Here is a 25,320-nt window from a genome sequence, read left to right as displayed (position 1 = left end):
TCTTTTAAGCACCGATCTACAGTTGGCCTTTCATGGTACAACTCCCAAACTTGGAAAAGTGCAAACCTTTTTTTGTTTCAGATTTATTTAAAATTACTTGTATTTCTACTCTGTATATTCAACCTAGTTTCCAAAAATCTAAAGGTGTCTCTTGGTCCAGACCCACTGCCCACGCCTCCCTTTCCTCCCAGCGGCAGGTCTCTGCCGAGCCCCTCCCCCTGCTCCCCCTCGGGCCCCAGGCCGGTTAGTCCAGGTGCCGCAGTGCAGCTCCACCAGGGCTCAGCCGTCCGCAAGCGGAGGGACTGGGCCGAGGGTCGTCTGCCCTCAGCTGCTCTCGCTCCTTCACTGCTTGTCCCCGGCTCCTCATTCCCCAGAGCCCGAGCGGCCCAAGTGCTGGTGTTGCCCTGGTCTTTAGTGCCTCCGTTTATTATGGGAGGAACTTGAAACCCTCCCTCAAGTGTTGTCGTCAGGCGTGTGCATCCCAGGAGGTTGTCACTGTCGCTTGACCTGTGCCATCGCGCTTCTGTGCTTTGCTGGGTCACCATCATCAGCGCCCCAGCCCATCCCCAGGGCAGTCAGCGTCTCGAGGACGCGGGCAAGGTCCTCGGGCAGCGAGGCTGCCACGTGACGTCCTTGGCAGTCAGGACTCTGAATGTGCAGTGACTCAGCTCTGCTTGCGAGGGGTTCCTCCTGGCGGGCAGTGGGAGCAATAATGTCTTCTCTCTGTTCACTCTTACAGGACAATGGCAGCTCGTGCTAAAGTGATGGCTGATTGGGTGTCAGAGGGTGGGGTGCTGCTGATGGGGTACGAAATGTACAGACTCCTCACCCTGAAGAAATCCTTTGCCACAGGTAGACCGAAGAAAGCCAAGAAACGTTCTCACCCGGTCATCATTGATCTGGATGAGGAAGATCGCCAGCAGGAGTTTCGGAGAGGTGGGCAGCCTGCCCCGGGGTGCTCTCGGGGGGTGTTTCAGGAAGAAAGAAACAGTGTGTGCAATAGCTCCTTGTCCAGTGTGACACGTTGTTGACGTGAGCTGTGTTGCCTTGAACCGGAGCTCCCGGTCCCCGAGGTGGGTGGGACGGCCTTCTGGCCCTCGGGGGCAGTGGACCGCTGGTCGGGCCAGGCCACAGGCTCAGGGGCGACTCCCCTGCCCCCTCCTCGTCTCCCTCACCGAGCAACTGGGAGAGTGTCTGCGGCCTTCTCCGCCCCGGTGACGTTCTGGGATAGCAGTCAGAAAGTGTTTATGAAGTCCTTGCATTGCTGACATACAGAGTGATGATAATACTGCTTGTGAATTTCTGAAACGAACATGAATCCCGTCTTCCAGTGAAAGCCACTCCTCTCATAGTTCTGCTCCCTCTTCTAAGGGCCTTTGTCCATTTGGGGAAGAATGTTTTCTTGGGGTTCGGGCTGTTTCATTTCCTAAGTCTCTTCACCCTGAGGTCACGTTTGCTGTAGCTTGGCTCCGGTCATAGAGCAAGGGTGCCCCTACCTGTTGGCCGACAGGGCAGTCGTCCAGGAAGGCCTTGTCCTGCAGCTAGCTCCCTCCAGCCCTGGGGGGCACCCGGTGCTGACAGTAACTGGACTCCAGAGTCTGGGCCACTTCCATGTTTCACTCAGACACCCGTGCCCTGTGCAGCCGTGCTCTCTGTGGCCCGGCCAGCCGCGCCCCAGGAATGCAAGTCGGTTACACTTGGAGCCGGAAGCAGGGAAAGGGAGGGAGAGAGAGAGAAGAGATGCTGACTCCGAGGGTCAGCGGGCCAGGCTCCGTGTCCCTTCACTGCCGGGGGCCGGCGCTTGCTTTCCTGCTCCCCGCATTGCTCCTGCCTCCTCCGGGGCGCCCCCTGCCTCTCACGTTGTTGACAGAGTGCAGGCCTTCGCACCCCCTGACTCTGGGTCCCCTTCCCTCCCTAGAGTTTGAGAAGGCCCTGTGCCGCCCCGGCCCTGACGTGGTGATCTGTGACGAGGGCCACCGCATCAAAAACTGCCAGGCCAGCACCTCCCAGGCCCTGAAGAACATCCGCTCCCGCCGCCGGGTGGTGCTGACCGGGTACCCCCTGCAGAACAACCTCCTCGAGTACTGGTGCATGGTGGACTTCGTGCGCCCGGACTTCCTCGGCACCCGGCAGGAGTTCAGCAACATGTTTGAGCGCCCCATCCTGAACGGCCAGTGCACGGACAGCACGCCGCAGGACGTCCGCCTCATGCGGTACCGCAGCCACGTGCTGCACAGCCTCCTGGAGGGCTTCGTGCAGAGGTGAGCCCTCCTCGGGGTGGGGGGGCCGGGGGGGCGGGCCTTCCCAGTGCGGCAGGAGCCCAGCTTCCTTGGCCTCGAGTAGCATTTCCTGAGTAGCGAGCAGAGGATGGGTGCCCATGGTTTCTGTCCTCTGGAGGTGTGGCCCAGAAGTGCGTCTCTTAAAAGTCAGTCCGTCCAGCCCCAGCTGCTGTGGCTCAGTGGAGTGAGCACTGGTCTGAGGAGCAAAGCTCGCTGGTTCGATTCCCAGTCAGAGCACATACCTGGGTTGCGGGCGAGGTCCCCAGCTGGGTATGTGCAAGAAGCAGCCAATCAATGTTTCTCTCCTTTTCTTTCTCCCTCTCTTCTTCTCTCTCTAAAAACAAATAATAAATGAAAAAAAAAAAATTTAAAGCCAATCCGTAATTACCATGGATGCCCGCCTTGCCTGCTGAGAGAAGCAGAGGGAGCTGGCCTTCTGCTGACTTGGGGGAAAGAGCGGACGGGGGGGCTCTGAGGGTCGGCTGTGCCGGGTCGGCCTCTGGAGGCGCGTGGTGTGCCCTGGTCTCCTGCAGCCTCGCTCCCCTTGTCCACGCGGCTGCGCGGGGACAGCTTAGGGAAGCAGCCCTGCATCAGGGCAAGCACCGGGCAGCTCACTGCCTCTGGCCTGAGCTCGCTTGCCCAAAGCGAGTCTCTCACGGCGGTTGCCATGCCAGCGCTTGTTGCCGGGCTGCTGCGAGGTCCTGCAGACGTAGGTGTGGCAGAAAGGCAGGGTTCGGTCTCCACCCTGCACTTGGTCCCCCCGGCCACGCTGCCTCGGCAATTCTCGTTTCCACGCTCGCAGGCGAGGCCACACCGTGCTGAAGATTCACCTGCCCGCCAAGGAGGAAAACGTGATCCTGGTGCGGCTCTCCAAGATCCAGCGAGACCTGTACACGCAGTTCATGGACCGCTTCCGGGACTGCGGCAGCAGTGGCTGGCTGGGGCTGAACCCGCTCAAGGCTTTCTGTGTGTGCTGCAAGGTGTGTTGGGGCTGCAGGCGCACTGAGACTCAGACCGAGGGTGCGCAGGGAGTCACTCCCGCTGGGAGTCCTTGGTAAGGGGAGCATGCAGGCAGAGGGGCCGCCTCTGCGTTGGAGAACCGGGGGCGCTCCGGAGAGGCGGGTCAGCTCGAGCTGCTCGGTCCTTGGGAACGCCGCTCACGTGGCAGTGCGGGAGGCACCCCCTGCGCTGCGCAGCTCAGCTGCACAGCCCATGACACCGAATTTGGGAAACCGCTGTCTTCCTCGCTGATTTTCTCCCTGGACGGGGGCGGCGGGACTCTGTGGGGCAGCGTTTTTGCCTGCTCACGTGATCGAGAGATTCGGCTCAGACGAGCTATTACGGGTGCCTTCCATTGTTTCTGTACTGTCTCAGAGATCTCTGTCTCCCTGATAATGCTGTGGGTGGTTTGGGGACAGCAAGGCCCAGGCACCGTTAGCACTCAGTCCCGTGAACAGGTGGAGGCACCCTGACGTGTCTGCGACCTGGCCCAGTGCTCCCTGTTGCCTCACCAGGGGCCCGTTGCTCTGGCAGCTCTCAGCCCGCCCGCCCCTGGGGCCTTACTGGCCGCCGCTTCAGTGAGCGAGCTGAAGTTGTGTGTCTGGGGACAGAGCAGGGCCACCGTCCTAGAGACCAGGGCTAGAACTCTAAAGCAGACAGGGTCTGGAGGACCTGCAGTGCTGATGCACCCGTCCCACCGGTGCCCACCCCCCCCACCTCCCCACCCAGGAGGCCCTGAAATGACCTCTGTGTGGTCACCTAGAAGTCAGGCACGCTTGTCCACAGGGAGGCATTGGCCTTGTTCCGCACAGTAGTGGACTGTGGCCGTGCCGTCAGGCAGGAACATTCCCACCGAACGGGGATAAGAAGGACCGGCTTCCGGCACAGACTTCTGTTCAAGCACCAAACGTGCCGGCGTGGCCCCTGGCGTGACCTCTGCTGCTCACGTGTCATGGTGGTCAGAGTCGGCAGTGGAAGCGCATGCGCAGGCTCTTGGGCTGCGGGGGGGCTGGGACGTTTCCATTTTGGGTGTGATAGTGTGCGCGGCGGGAGGTGTGAGCTGGAGTGGGCACGTGCCCCCAGGCTGCCTGTGACACCCTCACACCGCTCTCTGCCCTGTGCCGCCCTCCCCTGACCTGGACCCAGATCTGGAACCACCCCGACGTGCTGTACGAAGCCCTGCAGAAGGAGAACCTGGCCAACGAGCAGGACCTGGACGTGGAAGAGCTCGGCTCCGCGGGGGCGAGCGCCCGCTGCTTGTCACAGGGAACAAAGGTCAAGGGGGAGGACGGCGCCTTGGGCTCCGCAATGGGAGAGGCCACCAACACCAAGTTCCTCCAGGGGGTGGGCTTCAGCCCCTTCCAGGAGCGGGGCAACAACATCGTCACGTACGAGTGGGTGAGTTCAGCACATCTGCTGTGGCCGGAAAGCGCTGCTGAGGAGGGGTGGTGTGGAGCCCACGTGGGGAGCGGGCGGGGCTGCGCAGGGACCGGTCAGGGCCGCCCGCCCGCGAGCCGCCGTCCTGGAGGGAGAGCACTGTATTTCCACTGGTCTGGCCGTGGGCCCGCGCCAAGCTGCCTCACTGTTCCCTCGCAGGCCAAGGACCTTTTGACCAATTACCAGACCGGAGTGCTGGAGAACTCCCCCAAGATGGTGCTGCTCTTCCACCTGGTCGAGGAGAGTGTGAAGCTCGGGGACAAGATCCTCGTGTTCAGGTGGGAGAGAATCCCCGGGTGGCGCTGCGCGTCTCCGGTGGAAGGGCTGCGGCCCTGCAGGGGAGGCGCCTGGGGCCGCACCGGCCCCTTTCTCTCTTCCTGCCGCTGCGGCCCAGTGCTGCTTGGGGGGACCTTGCCTGTCCTCTCTTTCTTGGGGTTTCTTTCTTTGTCCAGTGCGGTTCTCTGCAGAGAACAATTTGAAACCTCAGGCTAACATTGCAAATCATAGTCTAAGCCTTCAAGTTGTGGCCCTAGGCCAGATTTGGCCTGTGGCCTGGTATTGTTCGGTCCAGAGCTAGTTTTTACATTTTAAAAAGGCTTAAAAAAAAAAAAAAGGAAAAGAAAATGCAGCAGAGACTGTATGTGGTCTGCAAAGCCTAAAAATATTTACTTTCTGGCCCTTTCCAGAATACATTGCGGACCCTTGATCTAATCGGCTTCTTTCTCTCTCGGCCTTTTTTTTTTTTTTTTTAAATAATTAAGCTTTGTGTGTAAGGCCAAATAAATGATGCGATCTGTTCCATCCAGAGTCACATTCTCAGTCTGGCCAGAGCGTTGTGGCCCATCTGGGCCTGACTCCTCAGGGAAACAGGGAGAAAGGAGATCGTGTCTCCTTTGTTCTGGCCAGATGAGGCTCCAGTGAGAGCTCAGTGGCTGCAGCCCAGCCTGGGAGGGAGGGAGGGTCTCCACAGGTGACCCGGAGGACAGACAGCAGTGGTTCTGACTTGGGGAGAGCCTTCGGTTTCATGGCTCCCTTCTTCTTTTTTTTCTTTATTTCTAGAGAAGGGAAGGGAGGAAGAAAGAGAAGGAGAGAAATATCAATGTGGTTGCCTCTCCCACACCCCCAACTGGGGACCTAGCCCACAACACAGGCATAGGCCCTGACTAGGAATCGAACCGGCAACCCTTTGGTTTGCAGGCCGGCTCAATCCACTGAGCCACACTAGCCAGGGCTCATGGCTCACTTCTGAGGACACTGGCTCGGTATAACTTGAAGGCAGCCGAGTACCTCTGTTTCCCTAGTGAGACCACAGCATTGCCAGTGGCCTGTTGCCAGCTCTGCTACGTACTTGTGCAGTGTGGGTTTTTAACGCTCATGGCGTTACTGGCACTGGTCTAAACCCCGGAATTTCCCTGTTGAGAGTCACAGGGTAGAGAGATTTTTGGCAGGGTGACAGTCATAACTCTGTGAATGACTCTGCTCCCGCTAGGAGCGAGAGAGAATGCCCTTGTGGGCCTCTGTGGGGTTACCTCTCGTGGGGGGTAGATTGTGGGAGCTCCCACCGCCAGAAGGCTGCACGCAGCCATGGGCCTACTGGGAAACAGGGCTCCCTCGGCCCGGAGCCTTCTGAACCGAATGTTGCCCCCTTGCAGCCAGAGCCTCTCCACCTTGGCTCTCATCGAGGAGTTCCTAGGGAAACGGGAAGTGCCCTGTCCACCTGGTGCTGAGGGCCAAGGCGCGCAGAAGTGGGCCCGAAACGTCAGCTACTTCCGTGAGTCCATTGCTGCTTCGTTCCGGGGGCCTTGGCAAGGTCCGCCTGAGGGGTTCCTTTCCTTCTCCCTGGTTTTCCCTTCTGTGCCGCTCTCCGTCAGATGCCCAGGAGTGTCCGCGGCTCTCCAAGGCGCAGAGAGACGCTGAGAGTGAGTGGCTGGGTGGGAGGCGCCGTCCTCGTGGCTGAGGAGTGTAAGCGAGGCGGGCAGTGCGAGAGGTAGGCGGCCTGGGCCTAGTCTTCGTCTGAGACGGGCGACTCGGGGCCGAGTGCGGAGCAGCGCTGGCCGAGCGGCCTAACTGCGGCTCTGGGGCGGACAGAGTCACCCTGCTGAGGACGGTTGCAGGGGGCTTCCTGGGTGGGGGGCAGAACTTGCACTAGGCTTGGCGAAAACGGGGAGGACTTGAAAGATGCAGAGCCAATGTGGCCCAAAGGTCGTCTCGGGGAGAAGAAGTAGCGTGGACACGAATCTAGGCCATGCATTCTCTGTGGGGGAGATAGCGTCCCTGGGGGTAAACTGATTCTTGAGGGGGAAAAACTTAAATGTTTGACGTGTAGAGCACAAATATGCACATAGGTGTATCCCTGGTGTTAAAATGACACGGGGGGCAAGGCGGGTGGAAAAAATGTATGAAGAGATTCCTGGAGAGGGTGGAGAGTTTTTTTAAAGGTTGAGAAATGTCGGCCCCAGGCACTTACTGACCAGGTCCTGACGTCTGGCCGGAAGTTTGTTGGCAGGGGCCGTGGTGCGCGCCGTAGGGTGTCGAGCGTCACCCCCGGGCTCTGTGCACTAGATGGCAGTAGCACCCACTCGGTTCTGCCCCTGGGCATTGCCTCCTGTGAGGTGGTGGGTGGAGGAACCACCCTCGCTGAGGAGCTCGGGGTGGTGGGGAGACCCCAGCACAGTGTCCAGCCTGGAGCCCGTGTTCACGGCCGGCTCGTCCGATGAGTCAGTGCGGAGCTGTGCTTGGAAAGTGTGAGAGCTCGGGTTGGAAAGGTGGGTCGGGGTGCTGGCTGAGAGCGCCCCCAGCACCAGCCCGTTGAAGGAATGCTTCCTCCAGCTGTAGCAGGCCGGTCCTCCATGTGGTACTGCGTGCTCCTAGCTTTGCCCCTTCTCTGCTTTCCCCGAGGCAACAAGAGTAGCCCGTCTTCACTCGTTCGTGCTTCTTAACCGAAGGTCACTTTTTCTTCTTTGAAACTCCCCCTTTCGTTCACGTGTCTCAGCCTACCGCTCCATCCCACCTGCTCCCCTGGGTCTCCTTACAGCAAGCTGCCAGCCTTAGGGACTGGTCAGCAGTGCAGGCTGCTGCTGGAGGAGCGTCATCCGCATCGAGCGCAAACCCTTGGTGTGTCTGTACTTGCCAGGAATCACAGCCCTGACGCGGAGAGGTCGCCTGAGCCAGGGCCTACCCAGCATCTATATGTTTAGGGTGATGCTTATGCACCCTAAATCTAGGAGCCTTGGCCTTAGAATTGACCCGGGGTGCTAAAGGGACAAACATAGTTCATAGCCCTTGTTGCACGTGAGGGTCACCCAGGGATGTTCTTAAACTACAGACCCCCGGGTCCATGGTAGACCACGGAGTGTCCCCGGGTAAAAGCCGAGCGCTGTAGTGTGTCGTTTGTTTTGTTTTTAAGACCCGTTTGCCTAGTAGCTTCGCCGTGTTCCCCTGCCCTCACCTGTCCGCTTCTGTGGTTTTCCTGCTGCCCCAGGGCTGGATGGCAGCACCCCTGCCTTCGAGAGGGAGCGGCTCATTAATCAGTTCAACGATCCCAGCAACCTCACCACCTGGCTCTTCCTTCTCTCCACGAGGTGAGTGGCTCCTGGGAGGGTCGGCCAGGGGCTCTGTTCGGGGCGGCTGGCCACACGGGCAGGCACCCTAAAGGCTTGTCCGATTCCCAGCAGGAGAACTCTGCTCAGGTTTGTAACTTGTGTTTGAAGGGAGAGAGGGGAGACCAAAAGGAAGTCTGTTAAAAGAGTGATGTGGACATTGGCATTAAGTTCTCTGAGACGTTTGTTAACGGTAGGAACTAGTTTTTCTCTGGGAGTGTCCTGAGACGACGGCATGAATGTGGAAGTGCTTGTGAAAGGAGGGAGTGCGATGCACCTCACAAGGCGGATGGCCCTGTCTGCCTCCTGCCCAGCAGTGCAGAGTCCGTGCCGCCTGCCCCGATCGGGCTGCCCTTGGCCAGGCGAGGCCCAGCCGCTCCCCCGCGCTGTTAGACGGAGCCCACATGCCCCTCACCGGCGGGCATCACGTTCGTCCCAGCGGGTGGAGAGGGGCCTCCTTGCTGCGCGCACTGCAGGCACGCCCTGCCGGGCACTCGGGGCCGCCTCCTCTGAGCTTCAGGACATGCCGCGTTCCCCGGCGGGGCTGCAGGGCCCGCCAGTGCGCTGTGCTCAGGGCAAAAGGGACAGTAGCACTGGGGCAGGAGTCACGGAGGGTTAAAGCTGATGTGAAAACTGTCTCTAAAACTAAAGGCTCCGTGATTGTTGGCTTGTGTCTCAAAGGGCCGGGTGCTTGGGCGTGAATCTGATCGGCGCCAACCGCGTGGTGGTGTTTGACGCTTCCTGGAACCCTTGCCACGACGCGCAGGCCGTGTGCCGGGTGTACCGTTACGGCCAGAGGAAGCCCTGTCACATCTACCGCCTTGTGGCTGACTTCACCCTCGAAAAGAAGATCTACGACCGGCAGATTTCCAAGCAGGGCATGTCAGGTGGGCCGCTGGCAGGCTCGGAAGAGATACGCTTATGGGGGTGGGGAGCGGGGATTGGGGTGGGGGGCGGTGGGAACACAGGTAGGCTTTCGATCAGAGGAAGCCGGCAGTTCCCCAGCCTCATTTCGATTCAGATAACTGCTCACGAGGGACGGACCTCAGCCTGCTGAAGGGGGGTTTGGTGATAGGAGCCGAGCTGGTTGTGCAGGTTTCTCTTACGATGCTCCCATCTCACCAGGGCCTCAGACCGCGTCTTTGACTTCCAGACGTGGATGGCCCGAGGCGGTGTACGTGCCAGTGACAGTTAGCGCCGACCTTCGTCGCTGCGCCTCTGCAGTCCTCTCCGCCATCTGCTGACTTCCCCCGTGTCCTCTCCCTTCTAGATCGGGTGGTGGACGATCTCAATCCAATGCTGAACTTCACCCGGAAGGAGGTGGAGAACCTGCTGCACTTTGTGGAGAAGGAGCCGGCTCCCCAAACGTCTTTGAACATAAAGGGGATCAAGGAGTCGGTCCTGCAGCTCGCCTGTCTGAAGTACCCTCACCTCATCACCAAGGCAAGAACCTGTGTGCGTGCGGTCTCCGCGCGACCGTCTCCAGCGCAGGCGCTTGTCTGGAGGGCTGGTGTTCTTCACCAGGACTGCTGGGCCACGCAGGCAACTTGGACTCCACTGGTCCTGTCCCGTGCCCCGTGCAGGCCCCACCCCTAGGACGGTCCCGCAAGTGCTGGGCTCGGCCACGTGGAATAGGTTGGCCAGTGTGTTTTCCCAGCAGAAAGAGCAGCGGAAGATTGTGAAACTACCGAAGTCTGTTAACTCCCTGAACTCTCCTCCCTGTTGACGTGGAAGGCAGGCCTGGGCTGTCTGAGCCGGTGCTGGGGTCGACCCGTGGGCCGTGCTCTCGACAGTGGGACGGCACACCTGCCCAGGTGTCCGTGAGTGGGCTCTCCGCTGGAGCTGGAGGCGGCCAGCCCCTTCTTCGCGTCACAGTGACACTCCCGTGTGTCTTTCACGTCAGCACGAAGACTGGTGATTAAACCAGTGTCCTCCTGTGTCCCCAGGAGCCTTTTGAGCACGAGTCACTGCTCCTTAACCGGAAGGATCACAAGCTGACCAAGGCGGAGAAGAAGGCGGCGAAGAAAAGCTACGAGGAGGACAAGCGCACCTCGGTCCCCTACACCCGGCCCTCATACGCGCAGTATTACCCCGCCAGCGACCAGAGCCTGACCAGCATCCCCGCCTTCAGTCAGAGGAGCTGGTGAGTCGCTCTCCTGCCCCGGGGGGAGGGCTGCCGCGGAGCCAGGCCCGGCCGCCCCCTGGTGCGTCGTTTACGCAAAGGCACAGGCTGCGCTGGCTCTGGGCTGCTGAGCACGGACAGGCCCTGCTCTCGGATGAGGTGTCCACGCAGTCGGCAGCCCTGGTGTTTTAAGTGGCTCTGGCTAGCAGAACGAGCAGCTGGTCTAATGACTCAGGAGAGTCCTTTCGAATCCTGGGAGGTGCAGCTTCCCAAAACATAGAGGCCCGGCCCCCACACAGCCGCATCCTATCCGCAGCATCTTGGTCCTAGACCAAGTCCACAGGTGGAGGCCAGGTCTCCATGCGTCTTGGACTGCAGGCAATGAATTCCGTTGCTCCCAAGGGGATTTCATTCTGTGGCTGTGCCACAGTCCCGAGCGAAAAGTCTTTTTCTTCAGCACAGCTTCTAGAACTGTTCAGAATATGAGCAGGGTGGAAGCCAGTTGCTAAGTGGAGAGAGGGCTGCTTTGTAAAGAACATTACAGAACAGTATCTGTGCTTAATGGGGTTTTTTTGTTTTTTGTTTTTCATTTTTAAGACAGAATACCTCATAATCCTTACTAGTTTGGCTGCTTGATTGGTTTCATTTTTAACTTGCTTAATTATCTTGAGTTAGAGATAATTATTTTGAGTGGGATAGATTTGAAACTTTCTTCCCTTACGATGAGTGCATGTGAAAAAAAACTTGCCGAATGAGGTTTCAAAGGAACCGAAACCATGTGATATTTCACACGAGACTCTCCTTTTCGGTGAGCGAGTGTGCTGTTTTTATGCGCGAGGTGCTTTAGGGAGAAAGGCGCTGTCTCTCCGGCCTCCAGACGGTGCTTGTGTGGTGTCCCCGGGGTGCCGTTGCCTGTGAACCCTCTCCTCTCCTGTCCTCCTTTGTTCACTTGTCGGGGCTTCTCTGTGCAGCAGCAGGAATGGGCCGAGCCCGAGCCCAGCGGAGAAAAGCCGAGGGTGGGGGACCTGGCAAGTGGGCTGGGCTGTGCGGCGCTGTGAGCTCCCGCTCCAGCCCGGCTGCTCCAGGCTCTGGTGAAGCGTGCACACCGGGACCCCCCCAATTGCGTATCCTGTCTGGGTGCGTGTGGGGGGCCTTCCCCCGAACTCCTCGCCTCAGCCCCTGCAGAGTATGGGGCATGGGCTCCGTCCCTGTTACCCTTCGGACTTGATCCTGGGAACAGTCCCGTTGTCATGTGTCCGGGGCCCCAGTTCCTGCACAGCCTCCCTGGGCAGGCATCGAAGAGACGGGCCCCGGCCTGGTGAGTGCCGTGCCGCTGGCCCCCTGGGAGCACGGGCGTCCACGGGGCCCGGGGCGCTGCCCGAGCGGCTCTTCGTCGGATGAGGCAGAGCAGGGCATTCCGAGGAGGTCGGCTTCCTAGGACTAAAGACCGAAGACGCAGATTTCAGAAAGCTGCTTACAGACGGGACTTAATTTCAAAAATCTTAAGTCAGAAGCAGCTTTCTCAGGGCACCTTCCTTCAGACAGGAAGGTGAGGCGTGAGGAATGCGCCGCTGGCCCTGGGGTGAGGTGGCGGGTCGCCAGCAGGACACGCCCAGCTGGCGCTCAGGCTGGCCCGGGCACGGGCCTGGTGGGAGCCTGGCTCCCGCGCGCACGGCTTTGGCGGCTCCTGCCGCCGCTGCTGCTGCTGCTGCTGCTGCTCTTTGGGTGGTCGTGATTAGAGGGGTGCCGTGGAGACCGGCCCCAGGGGGTCCCCCGGCAAAGTAGCGCAGAGGAGAGAGGGTGTCTGCGTCACTCACTGATACTTGAAGCTTCAGCGAGTAGAGATGGTCGGGGTTGGACAGGTGGCTCCTCAAGTTCACCTGAACGGGTGGCATCCCGTGGCCTCGCTCCTGGGTGGGCGGGGAGACCCCGCCCCCGCATCTTCAGGTTAGCGCGTGCCGTGCCCCGACGAGCTTTCCCTCCCGTGCCGCGTCGCTGCGTCTCCCCAGCGCCGAGGCCTACTTCCTAATGTGTGTGGACAGTCCGAATTCTGGAGGGGATGTCACCCGGAGCAGATGTCACCTCCCATCCCCACATCGCTGCCATTCCGCTGGCGGCTGACTCCCTGGACTCTGAGAGGCGTCACCCTCGCCGCCTCTCTGTCTCAGCCCTGTGTCTCCGTTGTCCTTTGAATGGGCCATGCCCTGTGGCCTCCTCCGGGGCTCCTTGGAGCAGCACCCAAGGCTGGAGAGAGGGGCTGTCTGAAGGGGCTCTGAGGGCTCCTCAGGTCAGCCATTGTGCTGACCTCGCTGAGCGCGCTTATCTTTCTCCCCCAGGCAGCCGACCCTGAAGGGCGACGAGAAGCCTGTGGCCAGTGTTCGTCCCGTGCAGTCCACCCCCATCCCCATGATGCCCCGGCACGTCCCGCTGGGAGGCGGTGTCGGCTGCGCCTCCGGCACAAACCCAGCCATGAACTTCCCGATCAACTACCTGCAGCGTGCGGGGGTCCTGGTGCAGAAGGTGGTCACCACCACAGGTTGGGAGCTCCTGGCTTCTCTTCCAAGGGGGCTGCCCCTTTTCGCCTTTCCCTGCTCATTCGGGAATTTTGTGATTCATTACGCACCTGTGAACCCTGGGCCTTGCTGCATGACATTGTGGGTAAAAACAGGGAAGACAGCAGTCCCGGGTCTCGAGGGATTTGCACTCTGCCGAAATAATCGTCATGACAACAGCATGGAGCTGGGTCTCCTTGGACGTGGTGGGTGGGACAGACACCAGGCCATGCGGCGGTGGCGGTGGCGTCGCAGGGACACGGGGCCAGTCTTCCGAGAGGCGTGTGAGTGTGTGGAGGAGCCCCGCCGGGCGGGAGGGTCAGCTGAGCATCCAGGACAGCTCTCGGTCCCCCTGCCGCATGGGAAGGTCTGAGCGTCGCTCGCTTCTTCCTTTGTGAGTCTGGCGTGGATGGAGCAGGGCGGGCCGGTGCTGGGGAGGTGGGCGCCGCCCGTCCACCCTGTGATGGGCCACCCTGTGTTCCAGGGTCACTGGGAAGGGCAGCCCTTGTCTAAAAGAGAGCCTCTTCGGAGCCTGCCCCTCCACCGGTTCTGGAGAGCCCTCCTCACTTTCTGCCGGGTGCGCAGCAGCGGCCGCAGGAGCAGGGGAGGCCTCGCGGTACCCGGAGCGGCGTGGAGCCGCTGCGTGCAGATGGCCCAGGGAGGAGGGAAACTATGCAGAAACAACCATTTGAACCAAAACTTTTTCTAAACTAAAGCCTCTGAATTTTTAATGGATTCAGGGGAAATTGACCAGAAGCAATGATGAGATTTCTAGAGAGTTTCTTTTTTCCACAATATTCTTTACTTAGATGGTTGGGAGAGGGCCCGCTTGCTCTGCCTCCCTGGGTTCTGACCTCTGCTCCGTGATAAGAGGCTTTAGGGAAACCACGGGGCAGCGGGCGGGGGAGGGGGCGGACGCTGGCTTCCCCCCCTGCTCTCGCCAGGCCCCGTGTGATCTAAATCCGAGGTCTGTGTCTTCACCAGATATTGTTATTCCCGGACTCAACAGTTCCACGGATGTGCAGGCGCGGATCCACGCTGGCGAGAGCATCCACATCATCCGGGGGACGAAAGGTGAGCGCCCGCCCGGGCCGTCCCCTGCCCGGAAACGGGGTCTGTGCACGCGGCTCGTGCCAGGGCGGGGGAGGGGTCACCCTACGAGAGTGTCACGCGTGGGGGAAGCACGGGAGAATGACCTTCCAGGAGCTTGTGGGGCGGGGACAGACCCAAAGGCTAGGTCAGTGGCTCAGAAGGAAGGGGTTAGGGCCCCCACATTCCTGTGCTTTAACTTTGTTTTTACGGAGAACTCGGGGTGGGTTTGGATAGCACTGTGTTTTGGGTCCGTCTTAGCCTATGGAAAGTCAGCTCGGGATGCCTGCCTCACCTGGTCCCGTACTGCCTGTGGGAACCCGCATGGACATTTCCCTAGAGCCTAAGTTGTGGCCCAGCCGGCCCTCGTGGGTGTCACGACTGTGCCGCACGCCGGGGACCTCTGCAAACACAGGCTCGGTGCTTACGGGCCCTGGAGGGCACATCTGTGCCCCGGGGCCTGGCCCGGAGGTCACGGGGGAGGGAGCGAAAGAGCATGCACCTGGGTCTCCTCCGCCTTTATCCACGTCCAAGACTGGGGTCAGTCTTCATCAGCGAACTGAGAACATACGGGGGGACCCAAAAATAAAAACCTAGAATTTGTTTATAAAGTACTATATATTTATTGTTACATGTTTTAACTCTGGTCACCTTCCAAATACTCTCCATGTGATGAAATATGCAATACACTTATTGAGACATTTTTTCCACTGCTCAAAAGTTCTTGAACTTATGGATTTTAAAGACTTTTAGTGCTTCTGCTGTTTTTTGTTTCATCTTCCATATGGGCAAACTGTTTCCCTTTGAGGACTTTTCATCCAGGAAACCAAAAAAGTCCCTTGGAGTGAGATCAGGTGAATAGGGAGGGTGAGGCACAGGGGTCATGCCATTTAGGTCAAAAAGTGCTGGATGCTCAGCAGTGGGTAGATGTGCTCGTAACTCACCCGTCATGAAATGGACGCGCGTGGTGAAAGAGTCTTCAAAAAAAATTCACTGAAGCCAAACACCGCTTCTCACAACAACGCCAGCTGGCACACTGATCCACGTGGGTTCCTAGAACACTCACCTAGTAGGGGACGCCTATGCTACAAGGGCCTGCCCTCCAGAAGATAATTCTGGGTCTTTTGGGGTTCCCCTCGTAAGAGTGGGTATCAGAGCACTGGAACCCTAACCCTAATCTTGGGCTTTCTAAAAGGGGCCTTTGTGAGTGGGGGCTGCCAGTTCCTTAGCCAGTTGTTTAGCTAGTAGCTGTACCATATAGCTGGCCGTTCATTTATTCGAGACGGATGTCTTTGAAACGAATGCTGCAGCAGTCAGAAGCGTGACGTCCAGCACACTGCACACAGGCAGCCCAAAGTCAAAGGGGAAGAGCCGTGGAGAGGGTTTTCAGCCAGCATGTGAGTTATTGTGCCGTCTTACCCACTGGTTTGGAGTGGGGTGGGAGGTCTCCGACTGGGAGATAGATGCCTGGGGCGGCCGGCCGCACTAGTCCACGTGGCTGCAGGACAGAATCCCCAGGTGTGGCATTTGGAAAGTCCGCTGCCCTGGCCCCTCACAGAGGGGGAGGAGACTGCCGGGATGAGACACCTGGGCCGCACAGTGTCAGGACGGTACCAGAGCCTTACTCCAGAAGCCAGTGTCCTTCATATCAGCCTTACTCTTTGAGGCCCCCTGAGGCTCTTTGTGCAGAAAGGACTTGTTGCCCTCACCTCTGTTGGGTCAGAGTAAGAGTACCTTCTGGCTCAGGGAAAAGATGCCGCGAAATACAGGACGCGTCGGAGACCGCGCCTACCCACTCGCTGTGCGCCTCTGGCCCAGCGCAGGGGCTGGTAAACGGCACACCCTAACCGGTGGCCCCGCCAAGTCTGGTCTGCTTCCTGTTCCTCTCCTGGGGGCTAAGGACAGGTCTTTTCATTGTCAGTTGATTGAAATTCATGTTTCAGATGAAATTCACATTTCAGCATCCATAAATGAAGGGTTTTCTATCACAGCCACGCCCAGCTGTTTCTGTGCTACACAGCTGAATGGTTGCAAGAGAGGCCCAGTGGCTCAGAGAGCCAAAAATACCTACTGACTGGCCTTGTGAGGAAAGATTGCTGGTCTCTGGCCGAGAGGCAGGCAGCCCCGCCTTTCCAAGAGCTGGATCGGAAGATACACCCAAGACGGGGGAGGTGGGTCAGTGCTGTGTAGCAGAACGCAGGCCTGGAGCCCTTCCTGCCAGCAGAGAGGCTGTTGAGGCAACGAGGCTTCTTCCTTTCCGGCCAGGAGGAGGACGCGGGCCAGAGTACCAGGTTCGCTTTCACAGCACCCCATTTATAAGGGGGGACCCCAAAACCAAATTATCTTCTGGATGGCGGGCCCCTTGTAGCACAGGCGTCCCCCACTAGGTGAGTGTTCTGGGAACCCACCTGGACTGACGCACCAGTGGGCGTTGCTGTGAACGGCTTCATTTGGCTTCAGTGATTTTTTTTGGGGGGGGTGGATGGGTGTTTACGAGCACACCTGCCCACACTGCTGAGTGTCCAGCAGTTTTTGACCTAAATGGCATGCCCCTGTGCCCCTCCCTCTCTATTCACCCGATGTCGCCCCGAGGGACTTTTTTGGTTTCCCCGGATGAAGAGTCCTCAAAGGGAAATATTTTGCTGATGTGGAAGAGGTAAAACAAAAAATGGCAGAAGCATTAAAAGGCATCAAAATCGCCAAGTTCAAAAACTGTTGTGAGCCATGGGGAAAAAAGTCTTGATAGGTGTATTGCATCAAATGGAGAGTATTTGGGAGGTGACTGAAGTTTGAACACGTCAAATAAATACACAATTTTTTATAAATAAATTCCTGTTTTATTTGGGTGCCCCCCCCCACACACACACACACCTTGTACTTCCTCCATCGCATTTAAACCTTCCTGACGTTTTCTGGTGCGACAGTGGTCCCTCCCGGCCGGGTCAGCGTCTGGAACGGGGCCTGACCTTGGCACTGATGCAGCCAGTGTTTGAGGGTCATGACTGGGCCACAGCTCAGTCGCCCCGCTGCTCCTTCCAGACGTCTCGAGAGAGGGTGTGAGCTGTCACTGTGGAGCTTTTGCCCAGCCCACAGCGCCCGGGCCTGGAGCTCCCCGGGCCCGCCGGGTGGCCTGTCCGCTGCTAACGGTCTTCTCGCGTCTGCAGGGACGTACATCCGCGCCAGCGACGGGCGCATCTTCGCTGTCCGGGCGGCCGGCAAGCCCAAGGCTCCCGAAGACGGCCGGGCGGCGGCCTCAGGTAGAGCGCGTCCGTCCGTCTGCCCTTGGCCTACGGAGCACTCCCTTCTGTTCGGCTTAGTTTCACTTGTGATTGATTTAGTTTTGGGGCAGAAACGTCTACAGTGGTTCACAGTGATGTCATTGGGACATCACACTGTTTGACTTTGGGGGGTGCAGGAGGAGGTTCTTCTGCTCATGTGGGTCTCTCCCCTCTCCCCCTCCTCTCCCTGGCTGTCCTGGTTCTCAGTGACCTGCCTTTTGTCCCCAGGTTCCCAGGGGCCTTCTCTCGAGTCTACAAGCAATGGCAGACACAGTGCCTCATCACCCAAAGCCCCAGACCCCGAGGGGCTGGCCAGGCCCGTCTCTCCGGACAGCCCGGAGATCATCAGTGAGCTCCAGCAGTACGCGGACGTGGCTGCTGCCCGGGAGTCCCGCCAGAGCTCCCCGAGCTCCAACGCCGCCCTGCCCGGCCCCCCGGCCCCGCTGGTGGACGGCAGTGCTATGCCTGGGACCGCTCTCGGGACCGAGCCTCGACACGGGGGGCATTGCCTCAATAGTTCCCTCTTGGTGACCAGCCAGCCCTGTGGTGACAGGCACCCAGTGTTGGACTTACGGGGCCACAAGCGAAAGTTGGTCACACCACCTGCTGCCCAGGAGTCAGCCCGTCGGCGGTCCAGGAAGGGCCACCTGCCAGCCCCCATGCAGCCGTACGAACACGGGTACCCAGTGTCGGGCGGGTTTGCCATGCCGCCCGTCTCCTTAAACCACGACCTCGCCCCGCCCTTCACCTCCCAGGCCGGGGAGAACTCGCTGCTCATGGGCGGCGCCCCCTCCTACTACCAGCTGTCCAATTTGCTGGCCGACGCCCGCCTGGTGTTCCCAGTGACTACTGACCCGCTGGTGCAGACAGGCCCCGTCAGTTCCTCTTCCACGGCTACCTCAGTCACTGCCAGCACCCCTTCCTTCATGCTCAGCCCCCCCGTGCCAGGGATGCTCCCCAGCTACTCACTCCCGTTCTCGCAGCCACTCCTGTCCGAGCCCAGGATGTTCGCGCCTTTCCCTTCCCCCGTCCTGCCCAGCGACCTTTCCCGGGGCGTGTCTGTCTACCCCGGCTACGTGTCCTCACACACAGGCTACCCGGCCGGCGGGCTGCTCCCGCCCCGGGTGCCTCCGTTTGACTCTCATGAGGTTGCCGAGGTGGGGTTCAGCTCCAACGACGATGAGGACAAGGACGATGACGTGATAGAGGTCACTGGGAAATAGCTGGGGAGCCCCTCTGCACCTCACTCGGGGCCCCCAGCAGGCACCCCCCCACCAGCTGGAAGGCAGTGAGTGACCTGGGCTTTCTGAGAAGAGGGCGCTTGGCAGGAGGGAGCGGGAGGAGGACAAGGCAGGCGGCTGACCGCAGTGGCAGGGCTCTGTTGCGGTGTGACGGAAGCGGCGACACCCCCGGTGGCGCGGCCGCAGTGGGGAATCAGGGACCCAAACCAGGACCGGGCCTCGGGGCTGGGCGGCCCGCCTCTCTCCCGCCTGCCCGGCTTAGCCGTCTGCTCGCGTGCTCGCCCGCCCGCCCGCCCGCCGGAGTGTAGGCGCTCGCGTCCCACTCCTGTCTTTGGGAACATTCCCTCCCAAGAGACCTGCCTTACCGGGTGACTTAGCTTGGCCTGGGGGGGGGGAGGGGGGGCGAAGGGTAAGGAAGGAGGGTGGGCAGGGAGAGCCGACCGAGATTCCGTGGGACGTGGAGTCCTCTTAGGGGGTGGGAAAGAAGCAGACCAGGTGTGTGTGCTTGTGCGTGTGTGTGTTCGTGTGTGTGCGTATGTGTACGTAACAGCAGGGGCGAAGGTGGGGGGGGAGGGAGGGAGGGAACGATGGATAAGGGGAAACTAAAAATGAACTTACCGCTTTAAAAACGGAAATCTGAGTGTGGTGGTTCCAGGCAGCTATTAGTGCGAACATCGGGGTGAGCCCAGGAGAAGAGCCGTGGGAACCACCAGCTCCCGTCCAGCTGGGCGAGGCCGGCCTGGGGAACCCAGGTCCCAGGTTTGCAGAGGCACGTCTGTCTGAGAATTCAGGGCAAGCGGCGATCTCTGCCGCCTCCCCCGGCGGCTGTCTCGGGGCCGGTCTCCCTCCCAGGCTGTGAGACGCCGGTGCAGGCGGTGCGGGGAGCGGGTCCGTGCGGCGTGAGTGAGAGACCACGGTGTTGCCGCTGAAAAGACATGCTTCTCAAGCAGGGCGCTGAGCCCCCAACTGCCTGTCCTGGTGGCCTTTCCTGTCCTGTCCTTCCCTGTTAGAGAGCTCCATGTTAATTTATTTCTTGTGGGCAATTATTTATTATTTGAACTTTTCATGTGTCTTTTTTTTAGGTCGGGGGGGTGGTTAGGTAGGAGATGGGAAGGGCCGTTTGAAGGTAGTCCAGACCCCCTAGCTGCTGGTGTGTCAATCCCCGTGGGCGGTGAGCTGACCGAGGCTGGAGCACGAGTGGGTGTGAGACTCGCGCCACAGAGCCTGGCCCTGGGGGTCACAGAGTTTGCTGTTAGAAAGTACGCGGTCACCCCGAGTTTGGAGCCGAGTCCTCCTCTGACGACCGCAGAGGCAGGCGCCCCGTGCCATGAGCAGGTGGGGGCCGTGTGGAGGGGGCAGATGGCCGATTTCCGGCCGAACCTGCCACGTGGACCCGATGACTGCTGCCTTCCTCCCCTCTGGGGGAACGTGGAGGAGCCCTTCCTCTGCAGGAGCCTTAAGTCTGGCTTTTGTCTTGAAAGAGCACATCAGCCATTCTGTGTCTAGGCTTTCTTGTTGCCAGTGCCAGGGAAGGGGGCATCGAACACTGGCTGTCTGTTGGTTCCCCGCCTGCCCCCCCCCCCCGCCCCTGCGACTGAGACTTTGCCAGTTGTCTCTTGATGATGGACTAACCTTGTCTGTCTGCAGAGCTCCGCCGCCTACCCATGAGTCCCCTCACTGGGCAGCTGCTGCCCCTGCGTCTTCCCAGCCCTGGAGGCGGCTTGCTCCGCAACCTTCCCCCCAGCCCGTGGCCGTCGTCGGAGGGCTGTACACACTCTGGGTGTGGTCCCCGGGGCGGAGACCGGGAGGTGGCCGGCGGGGCCGTGTGCCTGTGTGCGTGTGCACGCTGCCCAGTCACCGCAAGTGGGACTCGCGGCGCCTTTTTCTCTGTTTCCATTCGCACCCTGCCAGACTCTTAACTCTCCTTTTCATAGAAGCCTTAGATCTACAATTTAGCTATGCAAATTACTTTAATAATTTAAAAATAGCCGTTCCAACCAGTGCTTTCTCTTTCAGACGCAGCCCGGGATTGGATGGTGAAGGGTCTCAGTTGGCGTGGGCTTTCGGGGTGAGGCTGGCGCTGCAGCAGCGAGCCAGGCGGGGTCTCCGGCGCACAGAGCCCACTCGCAGCCTGGGCCACAGCGGACGCCTCCGAGGCCCGGAGCCCTGGGGTCCCAGGCGCGTGTGTGCACTCGAGCACGTGCGTGTGTGCGCGCGTGATTGGGGAAGGAGGGGTATTTCTGTGCGCACCTCTAGACAATCACCGCAGCAGGCTCTGAGACCCGGGAAGCTGTCCCAGCGTGGAGTTGGAACCGGTCCCTGGCGGGGTGGGTGCTGGAAGGTGCCAGGAAGTGGACGGGCATCCTCAGGACAGCACGGGCCTGCTCTGGGCCTGGTGCTGCCAGGAGCTGGGTCTCTGACGTGGGGGACGCCGTGGTGTGGGGGGCAGACTGGCTCCAGGAGGCTCCAGGCGACCTGTGCGGCTCCGCTCTTCAGGCCGGTGGGGGTAGGACCAGGGGACATCGCAGTGCCGTCGGTTCCGGGGTCCGGGTTCGTTCTTTAGGGGACCTGGAGACCCTTCCCGGACTTCTCTGCTGGCCCTGCCTGTGCGCTGGTGGGCAGTGCACGTGCGCACCGGACGGGGCCTGTGCGGGAGGGGCGGGAAGTGCCCCCAAGCCCGAGGACCCTGTTCGAAGCGCTCGGGCCAGACGCGCCTGGTGGCGGCTTCCAGCTGCCCCGCAGGCCCACATGAGGGCAGGACAGTGGTGCGAGGCGGCAGAAGGTCAGGCCTGGGCGTTTTCCCTCACTCCTTCCACGGAAAGTTCTCAGGCTCCTTCCTCAAGGCCCGTCTGGTTGGTGTAGCCTGAATCCTCAGCCTAGGGAACACAGTCCAACTTAATGGTTCAGGATTCCCATTTGTAGTGATGTTTGATTTCCTTTTCTTAATATCTTTGTGGGTAAAAATTAAACAGACAGAGTAGCCACTTAAGCAAGGAAGTGAGCGAACTGAGTGGGGTCAGACCTGCTTCTCCAGACCGGATATCTGCTCGCTCTCACCCTCTGGGCTGTGCGTGCGTGGGCCTCTCTCCGGTCGCCTCCTGCCTTCAGGGGAACTCGCGCCTCGCCTGGGACTCTCTTCCCTAGGAGTCAGTCACCAAATCTGTGTGGTGTGGTCTGCCACTAAATATGGAATTCCCCACCCCAGGGCCCGAAGCAAAGCCAGGGTGAGGTTTCACGGATAATTGAAACACTCAGCCAAACTGGAGCCGTCCGGGAGGCCGGCCGGCCACTCCCGACCAAGGCCGCCAGCAGAGCGAGGTCCTCTGCTTCCGTCTGGGCGAGCCTGGCGTTGCTCCGGAGCGGAGTCCCCGTCCCGTGGGGGAGGTCTTCGGGGGGCTTTACATTCCTCGTTCCCAGTGTTCCTGGCCGTCACCCCGTTCCTCCCGTCCCCCAGCCCCCCGTGACTGCTCAGGAGACCAGTCCGTCGCCTCTGAGCCGCAGTCTCCTGTACACCCACCAAGGGGCTCTCTTCCAGCCCAGACTCCTGAGCAAGAAGCTCCTGTCCCTGGTGGGCCCCCCGGAGACTCTCTGGCCCTCTGCTGACCTCCCAGGGAACCCGCACCCCAAGGCCTGTCTGAGAACGCTTCACTCCGTCCGTCACCCCAGACTCCATGCCCCCCCCGGCTGCCGCTGTTCCTCCTCCCTGTGTACTCACTGTCACCTCTTCGTGTCTGTCTGTGCCACTAGCTGGCCCTGGGCCTTTTATGAATCCCCGCGTCTTACGATGAACTTCCCAAGCAGGCAGCATCCAACTTCTTTGCTCTTCAGGGACCTGAGTCTGCCGCCTTCCTCTCTCGTGGGCCTGTTTGCTCTGGTAACCTGGTGCCCTGGGGAGAGGTGGCCCGGCAGGCTGCGGAGTCCGTAGGGCAGAGGCCGGGGGAGGTGGGGGTGCTCTCTGTTACCACTGCTGGGGTGATGTGTGGAAGAGGGGAGACCTCATACTGTGACCTGATCCAGGACCCTCCCCTGGAAGAGAGATTAGCCCAGGGGTGTGTGTGTGTGTGTGTGTGTGTGTGCATGCACACACACGCCTGCTCATGTGCACATGAGTGTAAACTTACTGTTGTCTGGTTGTGTTACTCAGGGTGGGCTGAGGACTCACCAGAAGAATCCCCTTAGCCTGCTCAAGACTGGTTTTTCCTGTGCCCCCTCCAGAGGGGTCGGGAAGGGGGTGCAGGTGGGTTGAGGGGGTCACAGTGGATAACCACTAAGGCCACACTGCTGCCAGAAGGAGTAGGGGAGATGAGGTGGCCCCAGGGACCTGGCACCTGGCTTCGGTTTTCCGTCTTCTTTCCTCAGGACGCCCCCTGAGGCCCGGGACCCGCGCCTGGCTTTGAGGAGCACCTGGCGGCCGGTGCTCTAGCTGCTGGTGTGGTCAGGGCTTCCCTCCTCTCTCAGCAGGGCAGGTGCTCCTGCCCCGGAGACTGGGCAACTGGCTGTTTCTATGACGTATTTATTTTTACTTGTGTTTCATGTCACTTTTTTAAAAAAGCAAACAGAACAATTGTAAGTCAGTATAACTGCCTATCAGTTTTCTTTATTTCTCTTTTTGTAAAATAAAATTTAAACTCAAGAAGGCAGTGTTATTTGATCAAGGAACTGTGCGCACGGCTGTTTGGCTGGTGGTGGCGAAAGGGATGTAACTTAGAGCATAGTGGGGTGGCGCTTGTGGGGGGGAGCAGGGGGCAGGCAAGTGGCCGGGGCCTTTGCTCGCCCGGAGGGAACTGCATTTCGGGGCCCCACAGGGAAGAGGGAAGCAGACTCAGGGTGGCTTGAGGCCAGCTGGTCCTCAGTCGTGGCCCGTCCTGCAGGGGCAGCCCTGGCTAGGCCCCGAGCCGCTGGGAGTCGGGTGCGGCGGTGGCCGCCGGCAGGGTTCGCCCAGCACCTTCCGTACACTGCCTCTGTTCTCCCCTTGGCGTCCGAGTTGGAGGACCTGACCACTGCGTCCTGGAGAGCTAGCCAGGACTTTGCCACTTCAGGGCTAGGGAAAGGAGGGGCGTGTCCACTTCAGTCCCCTTAGGGGGTGCCCTGGGGAAACTTTCTCTGGAAATTCACTAAGGGAGAATCCACGAGCCTGTGGGAAGCAGGAGACAAAGGCCAGATGCGGGCTCGTGAGGAAGAGGGAACGTGTGTTGTTGGGAAATAGGACTGGGGTTCGGCGGAGGATGGGGTGCGGGGAGGCCAATGGCTAGGAGAGCTGGTCTGTTTAAGGTTAGATGCCCGGTCCACGAGACGAACGTGCCATCGCTGCTGCCTCCTGGTGGCCAGTGAGGGCTTTGCAAGGACCCTACCAGGGGCGGGGCTTGCCCTGGTGGGAGCAGCCTGAGATGCAGGCGGGTCCCAGGCAGACTCCGCTGACGACAGACAGCGGCGCTGAAGCCGCTAAGGCACACCCTGAACTCGGACGTGGGGCCCTGGAGTTCCCCAGCCAGGCTAAAGGAAGTGAGCAGAGCAGACAAGATGAAGTGAGGGCAGCTCCAGACACCGGTTTCCTGGGAGAAGTCCGTGAGCTTCTGAGCAGCAGAACTGACCTGCAGACCCTGCAGGTGGAGGCGCTCTTAGCCAGGGCCCTTCCTCCTCTCACAGGAAATGCTTCCTTCCGAGCGCACAGCCCACTTGCCTGGCGCACCCACGGGGTTTGACAGTGGTGTGCCCCATGTTCACAAGCAAGGCAGAGCGGCCCCGACCCTGCCAGCGTAGCCCTGAGAAACTGCGAGGTGCAAGCTGTCCCTTCTGCGTCTGCCGAGAGGCCTGGGGTGGGCGTGGCCCTGCAGAGGAGGTTCTGGCTTCCCTGCCCCCAGAGGGAACCAAGTGCAGCTCTGGGCGGGGAAAGAAGCCAGGAGGGCGAGGGCCCTTTGCTAGTGCAGCCACGGGGTCCGCAGTGACATGGCTGCCCTCCCAGGCATCCATCCATCCTCCATGCCCGGGCCATCCAGGTACCTCCTGGCCCAGCAAAAGGTGCCTCCACTGCAAGACGGGGTCCCTCGGGGCCCTGGAAGGGTGCTTTGTTGCTTGTAGGTCCTCAGAAACAGGAGCTGAAGATTGGACCTGCCTCCGTGGGGCCCCACTTGACCTGGGAGTTGCCTGGTGTGTGCTAAGCTAGAGGGCCCGGAGGGAGGAGCCTGGGACGGAGGTTCCCGGGGTGAGCCCCTGGTGGACGGGGCCTTGGTTTTGTTCCCTCAGTATCCTCAGCCCCTAGCACTGTCCAGCTGGCTGGTGGATCCTCTCCCCCACCCCCGGGCTGTGGTTGGGGGTGGAGTGCGGTGCAGTGTTGGAGGTGGGCAGCTGGCATCCAGCCTGTCCACAGGTTGGGTCCACTAGCTCCTGCCTGCAGCCCAGATTGGCTTCGGTTTCCTCAGCCGTAAGACGGGAGCAAGCGACCCTGCCTTGTTCTGTTCCCAAGTCTGTCGCGAAGCCTCAGCGAGAGCAAGTGGCAGGACCGCCGACCCGCTGCACAAATGCCGGAGACCGCTGCAAACGCTCTCCTCTGGCGCCGGCTTCCTGGACCCCAGCCTGGCTCTCCCTCACCGGCCGCCAGGTGGACCGCCCTTCACGCCTGGGCTGTGCAGCCGTGGTGCTCTCGCCGACCCAGATGCCGAGGGGTCCTCGGCACCCCAGGAGTGGGTGGGAGGCAGGAAGGTGCCGGGTGGGTTCCGCCCCTGAC

The 25,320-nt window shown here is 60.2% G+C and overlaps 1 protein-coding gene across 2 annotated transcripts in view; it reads left to right on the top strand.

The window, feature by feature from the left end:
• Positions 1 to 18,974, top strand: part of RAD54L2 (RAD54 like 2) — a 75,650-nt gene extending 56,676 nt beyond the window's left edge. For both annotated transcript variants that reach the window (XM_045857357.1, XM_045857358.1), the window contains exons 9-22: positions 740 to 936; positions 1,919 to 2,261; positions 3,082 to 3,259; positions 4,425 to 4,676; positions 4,875 to 4,993; positions 6,368 to 6,486; positions 8,197 to 8,296; positions 8,996 to 9,201; positions 9,585 to 9,757; positions 10,261 to 10,457; positions 12,773 to 12,972; positions 13,973 to 14,062; positions 17,242 to 17,334; positions 17,584 to 18,974. In XM_045857357.1, coding sequence (XP_045713313.1) covers positions 740 to 936; positions 1,919 to 2,261; positions 3,082 to 3,259; positions 4,425 to 4,676; positions 4,875 to 4,993; positions 6,368 to 6,486; positions 8,197 to 8,296; positions 8,996 to 9,201; positions 9,585 to 9,757; positions 10,261 to 10,457; positions 12,773 to 12,972; positions 13,973 to 14,062; positions 17,242 to 17,334; positions 17,584 to 18,578 — 3,262 coding nt within the window. In that variant the 3' untranslated portion in view covers positions 18,579 to 18,974. The remainder of the gene's footprint in view (positions 1 to 739; positions 937 to 1,918; positions 2,262 to 3,081; positions 3,260 to 4,424; positions 4,677 to 4,874; positions 4,994 to 6,367; positions 6,487 to 8,196; positions 8,297 to 8,995; positions 9,202 to 9,584; positions 9,758 to 10,260; positions 10,458 to 12,772; positions 12,973 to 13,972; positions 14,063 to 17,241; positions 17,335 to 17,583) is intronic.
• The last annotated feature ends 6,346 nt before the right edge of the window (positions 18,975 to 25,320 follow it).

This window comes from Phyllostomus hastatus, unplaced genomic scaffold (genome assembly GCF_019186645.2).
Source record: "Phyllostomus hastatus isolate PE091 unplaced genomic scaffold, TTU_PhHast_1.1 phas_scaffold_129, whole genome shotgun sequence".
Classification (NCBI taxonomy): Eukaryota; Metazoa; Chordata; class Mammalia; order Chiroptera; family Phyllostomidae; genus Phyllostomus; species Phyllostomus hastatus.
Note: the sequence above shows the minus strand (reverse complement) of the source record. Positions and strands in the feature narration are given on the sequence as shown.